We start from the raw sequence: 17,859 nt of genomic DNA on the forward strand, positions 1-17,859 counted from the left end.
TTCTCTGTAGGCTCATACAACTGAAATGCTGCCAACAGTATGCTCAAACTTTCCTCTTTCCAGACAGAGGCAGACACATGGTTTGGGTTTTATTATTCTACATTCTATCCTTAAGAAATACTCTTTTCTTCTTTTTTTTTTTTTTTTTTTTTTTTTTTAAGTAGCAAAAAAATCACAGATTTGCACATTCTGAGACAATCAGTGGGTTTTCCTCATTTGGAAATGTATATCTCAGCTGGGAAAATATAATGCTTCTTTATTATTCTGTTGCCTATTTTAATTATTTCTCTTGCTGTGTTCTTTCTGACCTGTCTTCTACTATTCAGTCTCTTAGTGTAATGCAGTTTGTGCTTTTTGTTAAACTTGGTCAGACCTCTTCACCTATTTTTGTCCTCAGCCAGCTACTTCATTACCTATCTTGTCTTTTATTCATACTTGTGGCTGAAGCTGCAGAAAACTGCATTATTAGAAGGCAGTTATTAGAAGTTTGTACAATTCTTTTTTTTTTTTTTTTTTTTTTTGCTTGGTCAGCTTGAGTATGATAGAAACTTCTATAAATCAAAAAGTGATGTCATTTGTCAGATAATCACTGCTGACACAGTAGACCAGAATTTTGCTTGTGTTTGTCTTTTGCTCATTTTAATAAGGTGACACGTAGTGTCTTGATTTTTGTTTTAACTGATTTTTGTTCTGTTTCTTATTCCAAAGACTTTTGTTTTCCCCAGTGCTGCTTTCCCACTACTGTGTTTGTAATACGCAACCTTCCCTTTATTCTCTATCTGGATTTAATTCTTCCTGTAGTTTAGAGTTGATTGTTTTTGCAGGCTTCTTCACTCTCAAAATGAGACTTTTCTCATCTCAGATGTTTGAACATCCCCATATTGACTGTATTGCATTCTCTGCTGTTGCTTTCCTAGCAGCACCCTGTTCTGATGACAGTCTTTATTTTGAACTCTACTTCTTTCCACTCTGGGTTTCATTCTGTAGTGTTTTCCTTCTCCCACAACTGAAACTTCCTATCCAGGCACACCCTTTTTCCCCATGCCATCCAGGCTTAGGCAGTGTGCATGTGAGGCGGGGGGGTGTTTTTCATTTTTCCCTTGTAGAGTGCAAGGACAAGAAGGAGGACGTGTTGCGGAATACCACGCACTTTGTGGTAGATGTTGAAGCCATTGGTGGGCATGGTACAGGGAGCAGTGTGCTATCTGCATTCCAAAGCACAGCTATAAAGGAAAATGTTGAAGATGCCTTGGGAACAGAAGACACGATCAGCCGTGTAGAGAAGGAGGAGGAAGATGGAAGATACTGCACCCTGCAGGCAACGGGGTCGACTTCCCGAGACTCGGCAGCCCTTGACGGCCAGTTCGACCTTGCCTCAGTGTGTGGGCAGCTGTCAGATTTCCTCAGTGACATGAAGGCTCTGACCCCCCTTTCTGTGGTTGAATTTGCACGGGAGCCCGCGGGTCAGTCAGGGTCACATGAACAGTGTGAAGGTTATTACTCTGATGGGATTGAAAAGGAGGCAAAGAAGAAAAAAAGTACTGACAGAAGTGGGATGTGCGCTGAGAAAGCATCTAGTGGAATCCCTGGAGATCTCTGCAGGCAGGATGTGTGTGGCCCAGCTACTCGCCGATCATCCAAATGCGCCTCAACCAGCGCTGCCGCTCAGCAATCCTACAGAGTGTCTTCAGTCCTGGAATCTGGGAGTAGCCATGATGGGACCAAGGGGAAAAAAGAGTTTCTTGAGAATCCAGAAATTCTACAACCAGCCAGGAAGAAGTCGCGCACCTTCTATAGTGCAGGTAGATAATGGGGGACCCACTGGCAGACAGTGGCACTTGTAGTGCCAGTGGTGCTGATGTTTCCTTTACCATCCTGAAGGCACAGCATGGAGGTGCTGAACTGCTCTAACTGGCATTGCAATGCGTTCTACACTATTAGATGTGTGAAAACTTCTTCAAATAAAGGTTGCCAAGTGCCTTGTATTTGAAGTATCGCTAGTAGTGTTGTTTGTTTTACTGTGGAAGGAGATTTTTATTTGTTTTTGTGGTTTACTTTCAAAAATAAAAATCTTTTATGTTGTTAGTGTATTTCTAAGTATAGTAAAAAATGCTTTGTTTTTCCCCTGTCTTTTTTCTTTTGGGTTATTTCGGTTTTGTTTTCTTGTCACATACCCTCCACCTCTTTCTCTTTGAACAATGCATGGTTTCTAGAGCAGTTAGAAGAGTTGGAGAAGATGTTCCAAGAAGACCGCTACCCAGACAGTGAGAAGAGGAAGGAGATCGCTGCTGTGATTGGTGTAACGCCGCAACGTATCATGGTAATGCCTGTGTGGGCAGCGGTGCTGACCGTGGGTTCTGTGCAGAAAAATGACAGGGAGAGGGTCCGGGCAGGGAGGGAGGAGCTTGAGTAGGAAGGAAAAAGGAGCTCGTGAGTAATGGGATAGAGGCTGCCCCTGGCACTGGTGACAAGAGAGCCCAGGGGGATGACTCTGCACAACCAGCTACCCCACCCACGAGGGCAGTGGAGTCTGTGGTTGTGTGCTCCATCTCTTCCCATTTCCTAAGATGAAACGCTTAATGGGTAGGTGAAAGAGGCTAAGGAGATTGGAGTTAATCTCTTTATCTTGAAGATCGTGGGCAACAAACCAAACTGGTGTTTGGGGGTATCTTTCTGCTGTTATGATCTTTTTCTGGTTGTAATGAATCTTGAAGATTCTCAGGAACGAAGGCTTCTCGAGGTTCCTTTTTCTGGAAGAAAGGTTTCTGGCGTCACCTGGTGGCGTGTGGAGACAGCCATTGCTGATTTGTTGCCTGTGTCCCCATGCGTAGATGGTTTCCTCTCTGAATATATCCTTTCTTTCCGTTTATCAGGTCTGGTTTCAGAATCGCAGGGCAAAGTGGCGAAAATCGGAGAAGATGAGTGTGAAAGGCAACAAAAAATATCCAACATCATCAGCTCTGTCAGTCCCCTTTGGGTCAGATGGTTATGGGTGAGGGACTTTGTCTTCTCATTTCTCCACGATACCTCATGCATTAGATCTTTCCCTTTGCCATTTCCCCTTTACATTTAAGCTGTGGAGAGCTAACTATTGAGTTGGACCTCGGTAGCCTGTCCTCTGTATTCTCCAGCCTGATGGATTTCTGGGCAAATTGTAGTGGGCCCACTTAAGAGCTCTTTTGATTAACCTGTAGCACTGTTTTAAATGAAATTGTTGAAATCCCTGTTGCTGAAGTTGTGTAGAGAGCAGGGGATGAGACAGAAAAGGTCTGTGGAATCACCCCTTCACTTTTAGTTTCTGTGAATGCATTGGCCAGGCACTTGGGAATTCTTTTATCTGAGTCCTCCCACCATCACTTTCCATTTCCATGGATTTTCACTTGGTGATGGAAATGCTGCTTGTGTAGATCAGTTTTACAGAGTCACGGGCTTCTTTGAAGAAATACGAGCTAGCACCTTTCACAGGTGAGCAGGGGATGTTTCTTGGGGGGTGGAAGAAGGGAGTATGTGAGAGGATATGTGGCCTTTCAAGAGGGAGGGAGGGAAGAAGTCTCCACAGGGAGGTATTTATAGCAATTTGGAGAGAGGGTCTTCCCATGAAGAAAACAGAATGAAAAAAGAAATATTTAAGTGAAAGATTAGAGACCACCTGCCTGATTTCTGCTCTAGTCACCTGGGGCCACTTCCCCATGTCCTGTTGATACAGCATCCCTTGCACTGTTCCTGCTTGCACTCACAAGTCAGCCAGCGCTTTCCCTTTCCACCCGCTAGTGATCTAGGGTTTTCCCATCGTAGGATAGTTAAAAGAGTGAGTTTTTTGCCGTAATGTCTCATGTTTTCCTCCGGTCCGTGCTCATACCCTTTGTGTATACCTCCAGGGCACCTCTTCTGCCCATGCCTCCACTGCCTGACATTGCTCACGACCCGTCTGCCATGCTGAGAGTAGACACTACAGCTGGGAACTACTCCAGCCTGCTCAGTGGACATCCTGCACCGCTTGCCTCCTCCTCAGGTGAGACCCCCATCAGCACAAGTATTTTGCATAGCTGCAGCATTAGCTGGGGATGCTGGTAGGTTCCCAAACAATTCAGGGAAGGTGATGTGAGAGCCCTATGCCATCAGTGCGAAAATTGACACCGGGTTTAACAGCTCTCTGCTAGCTGAGTATCTACCAGCTACGTACCAGCACGGTGATGCCTCTGTGCTAGTGCCAGAGACAAATTTGCAGTCCTTATTCACGTCCTGGTACAAGCCAGCAATATGACTTCATAAGGATATGTGATTGGGACATTCTTCTGTTATAGGTGTTTGACACTGCTCCTCTGAATGATGATGAAAATATTATTCTGGCTATTACATACACACATCCCATATTCTGTTTTAGACTGTAACATTCTGGCTACAACCTGTAGTCCAGTGAGCTGTATGAGGCAGGTGCATTGTATAACTCGGTGTGGTAGAGCCTTCCTCAGGTACTCCATGCCTTTCAATCTCCAAAGGAGGTTCCTTTACTTCTCCAGCCAGTGCAATTTTCCATTTCATGCAAGACCTTGAGGGAGTGAGACTAGTTGAGTTCTTAAGCATGCGGCTTAATTGCCGTTGCAGTGTTGTTGAAAGTCAGTGGGGTGTGCTCTTGGACCAGTGTTCTACCTGAGATGCACTTAGACTTTAAAGATTAATGGCAACCAAAAAGAGAGGATTTGTTCAACTGTGTATTCACGTGTGGAGTATCAGAGCATTCCCTAGAGTCAGGAATGTTCCCCGAAGCACTTCCTACATATGTTTACTTTTCCGAGTTGGCACAACTTGAAAATATTTCCAAAATGTTGAGGATTTCACCGCTTCCTTAAGGATGGATATCCCAAGCAATAGATGTGCTGACATGTGGTACTACTGTGCCTATTTTCCTGCTTCCCAGTGTAATTAATTCTTCTGAATTTTGTGCCATCATTTCTGCCCCATCATTGTATTCCAAATATATACAGGGTTATCAGTATTAAGGGCAGTTCTGTGCAAGTCATTTTCTAATAATGACCCAAAGCCTTTAACATATTTTTAATAGTGCTGACACCTTAAAAATATTTTGGCACTGTAGAAAGCAACTATGAGATTGTATCAATAAGTTTAGAATACTAATAAGTAGATATGTATACTTAAAGTACTTAATTGAGATACTTTCTTGATACTGTATTTAAGCACTTCTGTCATTCAGATTTGCCTGTCATAGTCTCAAGGCAAGGACTACGGTAGTCAATTCTATGAGCTGTTTAACCAATATGGCTGTAATTCAGTTCCAGTTTTTCCACTTCTTCTTGCAGCAGAGTAAATATGGTGAAAGTGTTTGAATGATTCTCTGCTTCCCAGAATGATGAAGTGGTGCAGTCTGTTGAGTCCTGTATTTAATTAAATAAAGACCAAGATTTTGCAAAATAATTCATTTAAAGGAACCAAAGCAAACATCCTCATATTTCTACACTTGTATTCAGAACTCTCCTGGTTTGTAAAGTACATCTGCAGACATGTTATTTAGTCAAGAGAGAGTATGGCTGTTAGAGAAATAGTTTCATTCAGGGATGTGATCTTGTCATCTGTCTGTATTGAGCAATTTATTTCTGGGTAATCTGCACACTGGGATGCAATCTTTCTGATAGGAGAGAAATGTCCTGTCTGAATTCTTTGTGCAATGTGTAGGGAAGAAAAAGGGCAAATGAATTTCCCCGTGAGTGGACTGGGTATGTGAGAAAATGAGCGATAAAGATAGCTTGGTTTTTACTCCTTGAATCCTTTGAACTTGCTGCTGACCATTGCCTTTACTGTGTATGCATCTAGCTTTTATGAAACACATGCTTCCTCTGCTTGTCTGAAACCCCCATATCTTCAGTGTTAAGGACGTGTGAAGATGAGAATGTACTCCATTCTCTAGATCTGTGGGAGGGAACAAGCTTCCCCTTGTTCTCTTTAAGTCATGCTGGGCAAAAAGTAATGAAATCTATTTGTGTCATCTAAGGCTGGTAAATACTTTCCAGATACAGATCTGTTGGGGGGAAAAAAGTACCTTTTCTAAATCACTTTTCAGAAAAGAGACCTGTTTTGCTAATGCACACAAGCTGTGAGATTTGGTGATTGATTTTTTTAACCTGGTTTCCTGAGGGAAGGGAGGAATGTGGTCTGGGTAATGAGCCACACATTCTCTTTGTTTATGAAACCCATCCTGCCACCCAAATTTGTTTAATCAAATTTGACGGAAGGTGGAAGTCTTAAAAATTATGTTCCTACAAGTCATGGGAGAATTGGTGCCTGGGCAGAGTAGAGACCTAAGTCAGTACTCCCTCTGAGGGAAAAGACTTACTAGGTGTAGAGAGTCCTCACAGAAGACAGCTCTGCATGGCCCAGTCTCACAAAAAGCTCCAGTCGTAATTTTGCCTTACTAGATGTGGGATTACACAGCCATGGGGAATGAAACTTGCTTTTTTTGTTATCTAGCATTGCATAGGCAGACTTGCCTCTCTAAGAATGAAAGCAGAAAATGAAACGGGGAAAAAAATGAAAGACAATGTGACTTTTAAATTCATTCATCCTCCTTGTTCAGAAAAAAAGCTTCAATAAATAGGGCCGTCCAGGGTCCACCTGTTTTCTTTTATTAGAATATCTCAGAAAATGAAGGAGATAAAACTTGGATAGGATAAAATCCAAAGTAACAGAAGCAAAATAAGAGGGAACAAAAGAATAAAAAGGTCATCAATTTACAAGGCAAAACTAATTGCTTAGTAAAAGGAGCTCTTGTGGAAACAGCTCATGGCAGGTTTCAGCAAAACAATCTGTGACCTGTGCACAGTGGTGCAGCTGCACCCAGAGCCTGTGGCCTCGTTGAGCGGCTACTCAGGTGCTTTCCTTGGTAGCAACGTGTTTGACCACTTTCAGCAGGACAAGTGAATGACTTAAAGTGCATGAGAACTGTATGATCTGTTACCTGACACCTTTAGAGAGTGTTCAGTGCCACCTTTTCCATTGCTTTTCCTTGCTCTAGCCAGTAGTTCTGACTGTCGGTTTGTTTGGGGGATTTTTATGTCCTACTCTTTTGTACGGTTCTCCAAACAAGCTGATTAAAAATTCCAGCAAGTTATGTTTGAGATGTTCTCTACCTTGCTGGCAGTTATGGCTTTTAATTTTGATATTAGCTACACAACTTGCCATAAGAGACTTCTGTGCTTCAGAAATTCAATCTTGAGCTTGCTTTGATCTTAGAATTATTTTTTTTTTTTTTTACTACTTTTCCTAGACAGGTAGCTTGCTTTAAATTAATGGAGGTTTTTTTTACATTTGCAGTTATTTGAAGTTTTTCTTTTTTTGTCTCACTTACAGACATATATATATATCTGTGATTCATTGACTTAAAACACTGGCTTACGTTTTCTTTAGCGTTGATCCTTTAGAAAGAAGTTACTTTCTATGCACCTGGCTTGCAGGAGGAGATTCTTCAGCCCCACTGGTGCTTCTGCAGGAAATAATTTTGTTTCATGTGGCTATTTTGCTGAGGACACCTGTCAGAAGCCCAGCCTATGCTGGTGTATCTTATGCAAATAGCAAGATGATTATTCAGTGGCAGAGGTGGGATTGAAATGGAAGTCCTGGGACCAATTGGTTGAAGTTAGGTGTGATCTGTCAAAGAGCGGTAAATGAATGACAAGCTCTAATGACTTCACTTACGGGATTCTGGCTTTTGAACAAATTACTTTAAAGCTGATGATGTGTAGCTGACACGGCAAGCAAGAGTCACACCTTTTAAAAAGTGGTAAGTTCTGGGCTACTGAAAATCCAGAAGAGGATCAGACTGACGCACTTCTCAAAGCAATGCAGTTAGAGACTGAAGTTGGTTTACTGATCTTCAGTCCATTAAATGAAGAATGCCGCTGCTCCTAAGCTTGGTTAATATTTTGTCTGCTTTCAAGATGTCATTTACAAGAGAAATGTATTTCTCATAATTTCAAGAAGAGGATGTATCTATGAAAGCTTTGTGATGACCCTTAATGTTCCAGTAAATGCTGCAATTACATAGGCATGTTTCATTAAAAGAAACTGGCTTGGATAGTGTATGATGTAGAGACTCATAATAATAGAGCCTTTTGCTGCACTCTTGATTTGATGCTTGAGAAAGCAGCCCTAGCAAGTAGACCATCTGAGGTTAGACTGGTTGTTCAGCATGTAAACAACATCAGCTGCGTCGTGCCCAACACTGGGCTTGTTCAACAGTTGCAATCACTGTCCCCGGCCTCCCAAACAGTCTGCGAGCAGATCCACAGTTAACTGCCAGAATCATCGCAGGCGTCTCATGCCAAGGCCTTTTGGAGTCAACACAACGAGTGCTTGACTAAGAAAGTCACGTGTGGCTGATGACAAGAGGAAGGGCTGCAATGGAGATAGGTGTCACTTGGGTAACAAATCTTGTGCACATGACCTGGTCTGTTAACAGCAGTGAAAGCAGCTTCCTAGAACATAGTCTCACAGTTGAAACCGTACTCTCTTGTAAGCTGATGGGCACCTCTCTAGAATAGGCCTCAGCCTCCTTCAAGACTGGTGAAAGACCGAAGTCACGGTCATCCCGACAGAAATATGCACATCCATTCTTGTTAATTTAAGACTGTCCCATTCATTGGAAGCTATTTGCATTAAAGAATGGGTCTCTTAACTCTGATAGGATGTTGAGAAAGCAGCTACAGTGGGGGGAAGACAGTTGTCTAGCTGAAGACACAGAATAGCCATTCTTAAGTCAAGACAAGTGTAGTGCCAGGACTGGTTCAGAGATCTGAAGCTGCAAATTACTAAATTGCTCTCCAGAAATTCCCAAGGTTGTCTCATGGACTGAAAACCCAGAAATAATGGGTGTAATAAACAAAATTCCTATTGTTTCATTCCCGTGTTCACTAGAAAGCCTTCTGAGGTTATCTATCTCTCTACGTCAATGTCAGGAAGAGCAACAGAATTGTAAAATGTAAGTATTGTTTCAAATCAGTGATCAGAATTCATCATCGAACAAGATGCTGGAATGTCTCTAAATATAGTGTCAGATCTAGCAGATATTACTTCTTTGGGAATTGTTTGTTCTTACTGCATTTGTGACTTTATTCAGAAGATAAGATACAAATTCAGTGACTTTCGTTGAAAGGATAGAGAAGTAGAAGAAACTTTAGAAAAGGCTGAACCAGCTCTTTGGAGGCTGAGTATGCTGTCTTCATGATCTCATTGCCCGTGGGTCCTGTTGCCCTGATCCAGAAAGATTATCTGCACTAAATGTTGCAAATATTTCAAAAAACAGAACTGAATTCTTAGTAGGTGTGAAAGTGGGTTTAGAAGTGATTTCCTGGGCTATGTTTTTAACACTGCTTGTATTCATCCTGGGCAAGACTAAGACCATCTGTAGACTAGCTAATCCTGCTGTCATTATTAAACTGAAGCTTTATCTGGATATAGACTGTTTTTCAGGTAAATTGTGCCCCACGGGGCTGCTGTTGCATAATGTTTGTGTGAACTGCTACATTCTGGGGCAGAATGGTTAGGAGAACCAGTGCAAATGAAGGTTTAAAAAAAACCCCAAAACCCAGAAGAGATCTTCAGCTTCATTTCTGGCTAAGCCATTTTGACTTGTGAGGAAACTAAATGTTGTCCTGACTAATGCTTTGTTGTGTGGGACTAGATCTGTGCTGTGTCAAAAACCAGGAATGTGACTACTGCATCATACATGCTGCCTGACATAGAGAAATAATGTGTTCAAATAGAAAAAATAAACCACTGAGAATTGCCTGGGCACGTGAATGCTTTAGAGATGCCATCCTAGATCTTGCTATAGTTTTCTAAATGAGCCCAAAATCAGGGCTATTCAACTTTACATTGAAATGTCATGACTCCCTCTCTCCATAGTTTCCACATTGGAAAAAATAATTGATGTGGGAAGAAGATGCAGTAAAGGTAGATGCAATTGCACAGCACACTGGGGAGTCTGAGAAATGGTGCTGCAAGGCGTTGAAGTGAAATCTCCTTATCAGCTCTCTGGGCACGCGTTCAGAAATTCTCTAAAGGTTGCTCATGCTTGCTGTGGCAGCTTTATGTTTAGGTTTTTAAGCTTAAGGCCTTTGGTTCACACCTGGTGGAGTACATTTGGTGTTACTCTGTATGCCTGCAAGGGTGAAGTACAGCCGTAAAGTGTCCATGCTACTAGCTTTCCCTGAATGCTTTACAATGTGTGGGAGTAGAACGACTTTACCTGAACAGTCAGTGGTATTTTCTCATATCTGCCTCATCCTTGTGCTGGTTCAGCCTAGCTAGACTCGAAAAATCATTTCAGGTTGTGTCTTGCGTACCTGATGGTCATACTTCTCAAGAGAGAAATAATTTGCTATTTGGCTTAATAGAAGAGAATCTTGTTCTCTTGCACCACGTGCAAACTTCTTGAACTTCTATGTGTACTTGTTACTCTGGATCATCAACGTACGTGATTCTGACCTTTTCGTTTCCTATATTGTCCTCTTTCCACAGAGGCTGCTCTGTAGGAAACTGTTCCTCTCTCTTTTTCCAGCAGTGACTGAGGAGACGGGTCACCAAACAAGATTCTAGCAACCAAAAGGTGTTGGTTTCCTTTTGCATCTCCCAGCTTCTTTTTCCCAAGACCCTTCAGCTGACATTTCTTTTTTAATTTTTTTTTTTTCATGACTCGTCAGAGGCCTAACCATGAGTGAAAATTTGGTTAAAAAATGGCCTAGAAATCTGATCTCTAAAGGCGCATTTTTGTTTCTTTCAAAGCACAGTTTAATTTTTCAAAAGGGTAATCTGTGCAGCACACTCTTCCCGGAGGACAGTAGAGATGGAAGATGGCTGGGGGATTGTACCTGGCTTTTTTCCAGGAAGTACTTTGCTTCATTTGGCTACCTTCTTGAGAGCTGAATAAATCCAGTATGCAGAGACTGAAATCATGAAGGTAATTTTATTTAACCAATAAACATCATCCTCTGTTCCAGAGAGCTTGCTATACTCCCTTTTGCTTCCCAGCAGCAGTGCTGGTACTTGTTTACCTTTATTCCCATCAGTTAACCTCCGCTCTTTCACTGACATCTTGCTTTCCTGTTGTGCCACTCTTGTCATTCCCTCTGCTTCCTCCTTCTTATTTTCAGTATGACAGCACAGTGTGACAGTCTCTCTTTTTATTCACAGTCTCTTCAGTGGCAGGAATGGTGGCATCTTGTGAAGCAGTTCCGACAAAGGCGTTACCACCGCTCAGCTTCAGTTCCAGCAGGATGGAGCCCTTCCCTAGTCTCCCCAGCCCTCCACCCATCCGCAGGGCCAGCCTACCTCTTGGTCTGTCCTTCAACCCCCAGGCTCACATCGTTCCCTTGGTGCTGGACACTCCCGACAGTGAATGCAGCTTGTCCAGACAGGAAAATGGCTCCAGGGAAGCCTTCACTTACAGCATCCAGAATCAAGGGTAGGAATCGATGAGATTGACTTTGAGGGAGATGAAAAAACTGAACCCTGGGAGAAACCTTGGGAGGGTGAAGGGGGGACACGGGGCAAGGAAATGGGTGGGAACATAAGTGAAAAAAGTTAGACAGGAGAGTGAGAATGTCCTTTAAATAGAGTGTGAAAAGGTGTATAATGTGCGTAGTAAGACTGGGCACCTGCTATCAGAAAAGTGATACCTTTAATCAGAGCCTTTCAGAATTGCATGCCTGTCAAGCGACAGTGGGGTTCAGTGAAAAGGAATCCTTGAGAGAGGGATGTTTTAAGCATCGGGGTGTGCTTTGGAGAGCAGGAAGAACTAAAGGAACGGTAATCGCCACTAACGAGCATCGTTAAGGAATCCTGCTGTGAAAGCACTTGGCTCAAGTGGTTTCTGTTACCCTTGTCCAGTGCCTGGCGTTTGGGAGGAAGGTTTGGAGTCAGATCAGGGTTGAAGGAGCTGTCAAGGGGAAGATGTAACAGTTGTTTACTGTACAGGTTGCTGTAGCTGTGACCCTACTTTGATCTCTGAATCTCCCCTCGCTTTGCAGCTTGAGTTCACCAGTTTCCTGCAATTACCCTGAGCAGCTGGAGGCAGCAGGCAACCTAGAGACCATGTACTGTCAGTACAGCAGCCAGGGTGGAATCTACCAGCTGCCCCACTATCCCCAGCAGCACCAGCTCTCCCAGTTCCACCATCTGCCAGGCCACCTGGCCAGCAACGTCCTCTCCAGTGTCCGCCTCACTCCCACGACGCCCCCCGAGTCCCAGCCCACTTTCCTCGCCGCCCCTGGTAACAGCGGAGTCGTGACCTACGAGGCGGCAGCAGCAGCCACACAAGACCGCGCACAAAACCACATGGGGGGACAGCTCTTGTTACAGCAGCCAAGTGGAAACTCGGGTAAATCTCGGAAAGCTTTTGGCACCCCAGACCTCTGAAGTAACTAAACAATACCCTGAAACATTCAGGATGATCAGCGGTTTTACCGAGGACTGTGACAGAAAGAAGGAACGTGCAGATACTTGCACAAATATATATATGCTGCCCATCTCTTTTTTAATTTCCTTTTTTTTTTTTTTTTTTAAAGTGCTGAGCAACCCATTAATTTGAATCAAAAGTTACTATGTAGGCTGCATGTCGGAGTGTTACCACATGAATATGTCAGGTGGTGCAATGGTTTTGTCTGAAATGGAGAGATAACTTTTTTTTTTTTTTTTTTTTTTTTTTTAGGAGTGTAGTGTTGTGCAAACTAACATGCCTTTGGTGCATGTGCAAAGTGAAAAAACTGCCCCAGCAGATGGAATAGTTGGAGACAGGAAGGAAAACAGGCTTGGAACTGCTGGGCTTCTGCAGAAACCACTTTGAAACAATGTTACATATCTTGGAGTAGCACAAAAAAAGAGAATTAGGGACAGGGGCCAACAGAAGTATAGCTTCTTTCTTTTTCTTCCTCTGACATGCATTTGCAACACCACTTTGATTAAAGCACTTCAGCATAATTTTCTAAAAAGTAACTAGGTAGAAATGACATTGTCAGCCTCCTTGTTTTGTGTCAGGGATTTGTATTTTGAAGTTGTTAAAGCCCAAGTACAGCCAAAAGATAAACTATTGCAGTTTATTTGCTCAGACTGCCGGGTTTTTAATTTAAGTTAAATTAAATTAAAGAGTCTTCAGATCACAGATGCTGCTCCTGTTTTTGTACCGTTTTTGTGGACCTTGTCAGAGAGAGAAGCCTGACTCACAGGCTGAGGGGTGCAAGCTGGCTCATGTTCACACTGTTCATGGCTAACATTCTCCAAAACAGGTTGGCAGCACGCTCGGCCTGGCTCTCCTCTCTGGTTGCAAGGCACAATTATTATTTTCTGTGTTTTGTCAGTCTGAAGTGCCAGAAGTAATGAGAGGGCTGTGTCCCAGCTCACCAAATTAATGTTTTTATAGCGTGATGCCAGAAGTGTGTGTTGCATGCCTTGGGGTATGTCGTGCGAGCGTAAAGGGATGTGTAAAGGTACAAGCCTTGTTAGGAATGATAAAGTTGGAGGATTGTTGAAGGAACAGAAGTAGAGTTGATGTTGTTTTATTCCATACTTCTGCCTGGAGCACAATCAGCAGCACGTGGCTCTTCTGTTCAAGGAGGGGATCCTGTGACTGTTCTAATGTAGATGACCAGGGCCTGGGGTTCCAGCAGTGCAGTGGGGAGGGAACCAGCCTGTCAGTGTAGGCACACCCATAATTCCTCCTTCAGCATGTAAGAAAGTGAGCAGTTTAGCTGAATGATAGATATTAATTAAAAAACATTCCTACTTCCTGGGTTGCTGCTTTTATAAATGAAAGTGAAGATTAAGCAGCCAGCTTATGGTTTGCAGAAATAACTTGGAAAATAGGAATGGAGGAAAAAAAATGGGCAGTGTGTGTCTCTGATATCAATACACTCAGGATATGTGCTGAAGTGGCATCATGGTTTTTAGGTTATAACAATGCTATGAACTTCCTAAGTTTTTCCTCCTAATAACAATGTTTTGGATAAATAAACTGCAATGTAAACAACAAAGTTAACCTTCGTCTATGTGCGATGTCTGCTCTGCTGAAGTAACCAGGTGTAACTGTAATACTGTATTTGCACTGAGCGTGCTCTCTTAAGCACAACGTACACATTTTTACACATACATGGCTTTAATCCTCCTTTCCTTATTTTCATGATTTTGTCCTTTCTTTGTTGCTTTTTCCTCAGCAGGCATCCCTGCCTATCAGGCTGTCCCCTGGAATGATTTCTACGTGCAGGGAGCTCCATTCTCGAATCAGCTGCTCTCACAAATGCCATTTTCTAGCACAGCAGGAGGACAGTACTTCACAGAGCAGATTTCCTACACTCAGCCGTCTTGCCTGCCCTCCTCTCCATGTTTTCTTCAAGTGCCCAATGGAACAACACTGGGATCCATGCCACATACTGGAAAACAAAAGGGAGTGACACCACCAGACCAGAGTTCATACCAGAACCTCCAAACAGAGCCAGAGTTGACATCGTTTGCTGAAAGAGAGGAAGTAGAGGGCACCAGCAAGAAAGGAGAGACTATTGTTGGTAACTGAAAGGCCAGCTGATTTTTATTTTTATTTTTTTTTTTTTTTGGAGAAGTGAGGGATAAGGAAAGAGTTCCAAGACAGCAGTAGCTCCTCTGAATGCAGGATCAAAACTGTGGCACGAATGGAACATTTTTTTTTCCCTGTGTTGCTGTCCAAGACTGGTCTCATTATCCTATATCTAGTTCTCAGATTCATATATTTTTAGAAACGGGGACTTACAGGTCAGTAAAATAGATGGCAAGGTTCTGTCCTCTGTCAGACATTGTCTGTTGTGAGCTGAATGGCTACCCAGGACCGATTATTTCTAAGATTTTCAGAGACATAGACACCTCTCTTCAAGGCAGAATTTCTTGAACAAGAAGAGGGGAAGGGGAAAGGGAAGGGAGAGCTTTCTGTTTGGATTTCCATTTTCAGACTTTTATTTTGGAAAAAAATTACCTTACTCTAGATTTGTTGAAAGGTGTCATATGCCTTCAATATTGGGGGAGGGGGGGAGTGTATGTCTCATTTTGAAATATAAAACAGTTGAAAAAATTCAAGGTATTCTGTGTCATGTGAGATCACATTTTTTTATGAATCTGTTTTTTCTTCAGATATTCAAGAAGAAAATAATGACTGATGCTGCACTCTGAGGAAAAAACCTAAAGGAAGAGGAAACATTGCCATTTTAAACTCTGCAAAATAAGAAGAGACAGAGACAAGAATAATAATATTTGCAACAGAAGCACTCTTTTGGTGTGGGGTTTTTTGGGGGGTTGTATTTTTTTTTCTTTTTGCCATGATTATTTTCCTGCTGAGGGAAGAAGCAGGGAAATTTCAATCAATGAAAGCTTCTGGTCTGTGTTTTTTTCAAAACTCCTGACATTCTTCTTCTTAATGAATTCTAATCTTGAGGAGCACAGACAGGAAAGAGCTGATACAGGCACCAGAGTCCCCTGGGTAGGTGGAAATTCCAGATGGTGCAGGAGTCAGAAGGTGTGGCTGGCATCCTGGAATACGTGGGAAGAGAGCCCAGGAAGAATAAGACATTTGCAAAATGGGGAGGAACTCCATAAACTTCACCTAATTTCAGGGACTCCAGACAGTGAAAGAAGTGTCGTCAGAAGTCCACCATTGGTTTGGTGTTTGCTAGCCTTGAATTACTTTTTTAAAAAATTATTTTCAACATAAAACTGTAACAATAAATGGCAGCAAAACTGTAACTATAAATGCTGGTAATGTAACCTGATCCCTATCAATTATTAATTGTTTAGCATCCCGTTTGAATTGTAGATAGGTTTGAATGTGTGAGGGTTGCGTTAAAATTTTTTTTACAAATTATTTGATAGCTTAAGTCTTTGGTGGGTACCACTTTCTTGAGTTACTTGGTCGTCATCTTCTGGGACTGACCCAAGAGTTTATTGCTGAGGTGGCACAGGTGCTTCAAAAGGGGTTAAGCTCTCCGCTGTCTTTTTCAGTTAACAGGAACTGTGGATGGCTTACAGGGGTACGCCTTGCATTCAGGGCTGCATCCTGTTCGGATGTGTTGCAGTTTAATCTGTTGGGATGTTTCATAACTGTGGCTTTTTCCCTCGCATTCCTCAAATCTTACGGTGGGAATATCAGGCTGCAGCGTTAGCAGGAGTAGTTTAGTAGAGCAAGCGATCTTGGCTTGATAGTCTCAGCTTCTGCTTTACCTGGGACTGTCAGCCTGGGAAACAGGTCACATATGTCTCTGAAATCAGGCATCAGCGGCAGTAGGGAGGACTCAGGCGAGGAGATCGTTCACTCTGGTGCATAAACAAATGGATGGAGTCCCTAGTGATGGGACTGTGGTTCCCAAGTGAGCTTTAACCACCTGGATGTGTGGGATACATAACGCGAGGGGCTAAAATGTACGTCAGGCTCTGGCCGTGTCCTTGCGACAAAGACCTTTGTGTTATAGGAAACTGGAGGTGCATTTCTTTTGATGCTTTCTATGTTTAACCCTGAGACTTTCCACTGCCTTTTGGACACAGGCAAGGACTGAATAATTTTTGTATTAACAGTGATCTGGGTGCCCCTCTTATATCTTGTGAAAGCGTTACCAGATCTTTTGTTTCAATTTCGCCGTAGTCTATTCATAAAGAGCGTCTGGCAGGAGTTGAATGCTGCTGCTCCACTCTTTTTTTTTCTTTCTCCTGTGTCTTGTAAAACACTGTTTTATGTCAGTGCTGCTGACCAAAGACTGCTGAAGACTAAGCAGTACAGTCAGGGACAGATGTATATCTCAAATCTACTGATTTGTGTACACATTCTGGAATTTTCATTTCCTAGAGCAAAAGTTTATTCTTGTCTGTAACAAGCTGAGAATTGGTTGGGAATGTGCCTTAGTTCACACGTGTTTCACTCATCCGCAGCTGAACAGCCTAAACCAATATTTCCAAGAGGTGTGAATAGGAGTTTTCATTGCAATTACAAGTGCGGTCTGAGAGCTGTTAGTGGTGACGACAGCAGAATTCTTCAGAGCTAGGGCTGGCTGTGAATCTTGCCTGGGTCTAAAACCAGCCCCTCCAGAGGATGAAGAGGACAAAACCAACAACAAAACACCAGCTTGTCCACCCCTACCTGCCCGTTCTGTTACAGTAAAGAAAAGAAATAATATAGGGTGCTTTTTGAGAAACTTTTTATTTTCAGAAACACACCTTTTGGGTGTTGTCTGGTGGCAGAGTCCTGCAGTGAGCTTGCGTATTCTGCCCGTGACATTTCCCATAAAAATGTCATTTGGACTTTCAGGAACACTAACTGCTATGTGATAGAATCTCAAAAAATTGGGGGATTAAATGAGCACCGTCAAATTTTTTTAAAATGTAAAACCTTTCGCGTTCAAGCTTTTGGATAAAATGTATGTTTCTCTGGGAATGGTTTGATTCATTTCCATTCTTCTACCTTAAACTTGCCAGGTTCAATGGGGCTTGAAGTTTTGAACCGAGATTTCTTTCATATCGCTGCTACCAGCTGGAGGAAAGGGTGGGTACCTGCGGGTACACAGATGGCCAGATTCATCCCTTCTGTGGTTCTGCTGACTTTATTGGAGCTAAACCAAGGTTAAGCTGCTCTGCAGGTACCCAAAACCTTTCTTTTTTGGCCCGTTGCTGCCAGTGTCAGAAGCAGCGACAGCCCTTGAGCATGTGCCAGGTCGCCACCACAGTGAGGAGCCTTGCACAGCTGTGTGAACCTGCAATACACACTGCTCTCATACCTTGGAATCGCATCACTCCTTCGGCTCCTTGTGCTGTTCTCCCTGCTGCGACTTACTTCTAGTGGAATTAGGC

At 42.8% G+C, this 17,859-nt stretch overlaps 1 protein-coding gene across 1 annotated transcript; it reads left to right on the forward strand.

The window, feature by feature from the left end:
• The first annotated feature begins 1,281 nt into the window (after positions 1 to 1,281).
• Positions 1,282 to 15,854, forward strand: NOBOX (NOBOX oogenesis homeobox). The gene is made up of 8 exons (XM_074825435.1): positions 1,282 to 1,802; positions 2,214 to 2,320; positions 2,874 to 2,992; positions 3,879 to 4,012; positions 11,203 to 11,473; positions 12,039 to 12,388; positions 14,217 to 14,564; positions 15,160 to 15,854. The coding sequence occupies exons 1-8, from the start codon at positions 1,412 to 1,414 to the stop codon at positions 15,183 to 15,185; spliced, it is 1,746 nt and encodes a 581-aa protein (XP_074681536.1). The 5' UTR covers positions 1,282 to 1,411; the 3' UTR covers positions 15,186 to 15,854.
• The last annotated feature ends 2,005 nt before the right edge of the window (positions 15,855 to 17,859 follow it).

Source organism: Strix aluco, chromosome 5 (genome assembly GCF_031877795.1).
Source record: "Strix aluco isolate bStrAlu1 chromosome 5, bStrAlu1.hap1, whole genome shotgun sequence".
Lineage (NCBI taxonomy): Eukaryota > Metazoa > Chordata > Aves > Strigiformes > Strigidae > Strix > Strix aluco.

Excerpts from the sequence above, each read along its gene's own strand:
- NOBOX (XM_074825435.1), top strand. The coding sequence starts at position 1,412 with ATGAAGGCTCTGACCCCCCTTTCTGTGGTTGAATTTGCACGGGAGCCC. Across the intron at positions 4,013-11,202 it reads ACCGCTTGCCTCCTCCTCAG|TCTCTTCAGTGGCAGGAATG; the intron begins GTGAGACCCCCA and ends TTTTATTCACAG. Across the intron at positions 14,565-15,159 it reads GAAAGGAGAGACTATTGTTG|ATATTCAAGAAGAAAATAAT; the intron begins GTAACTGAAAGG and ends TTTTTTCTTCAG.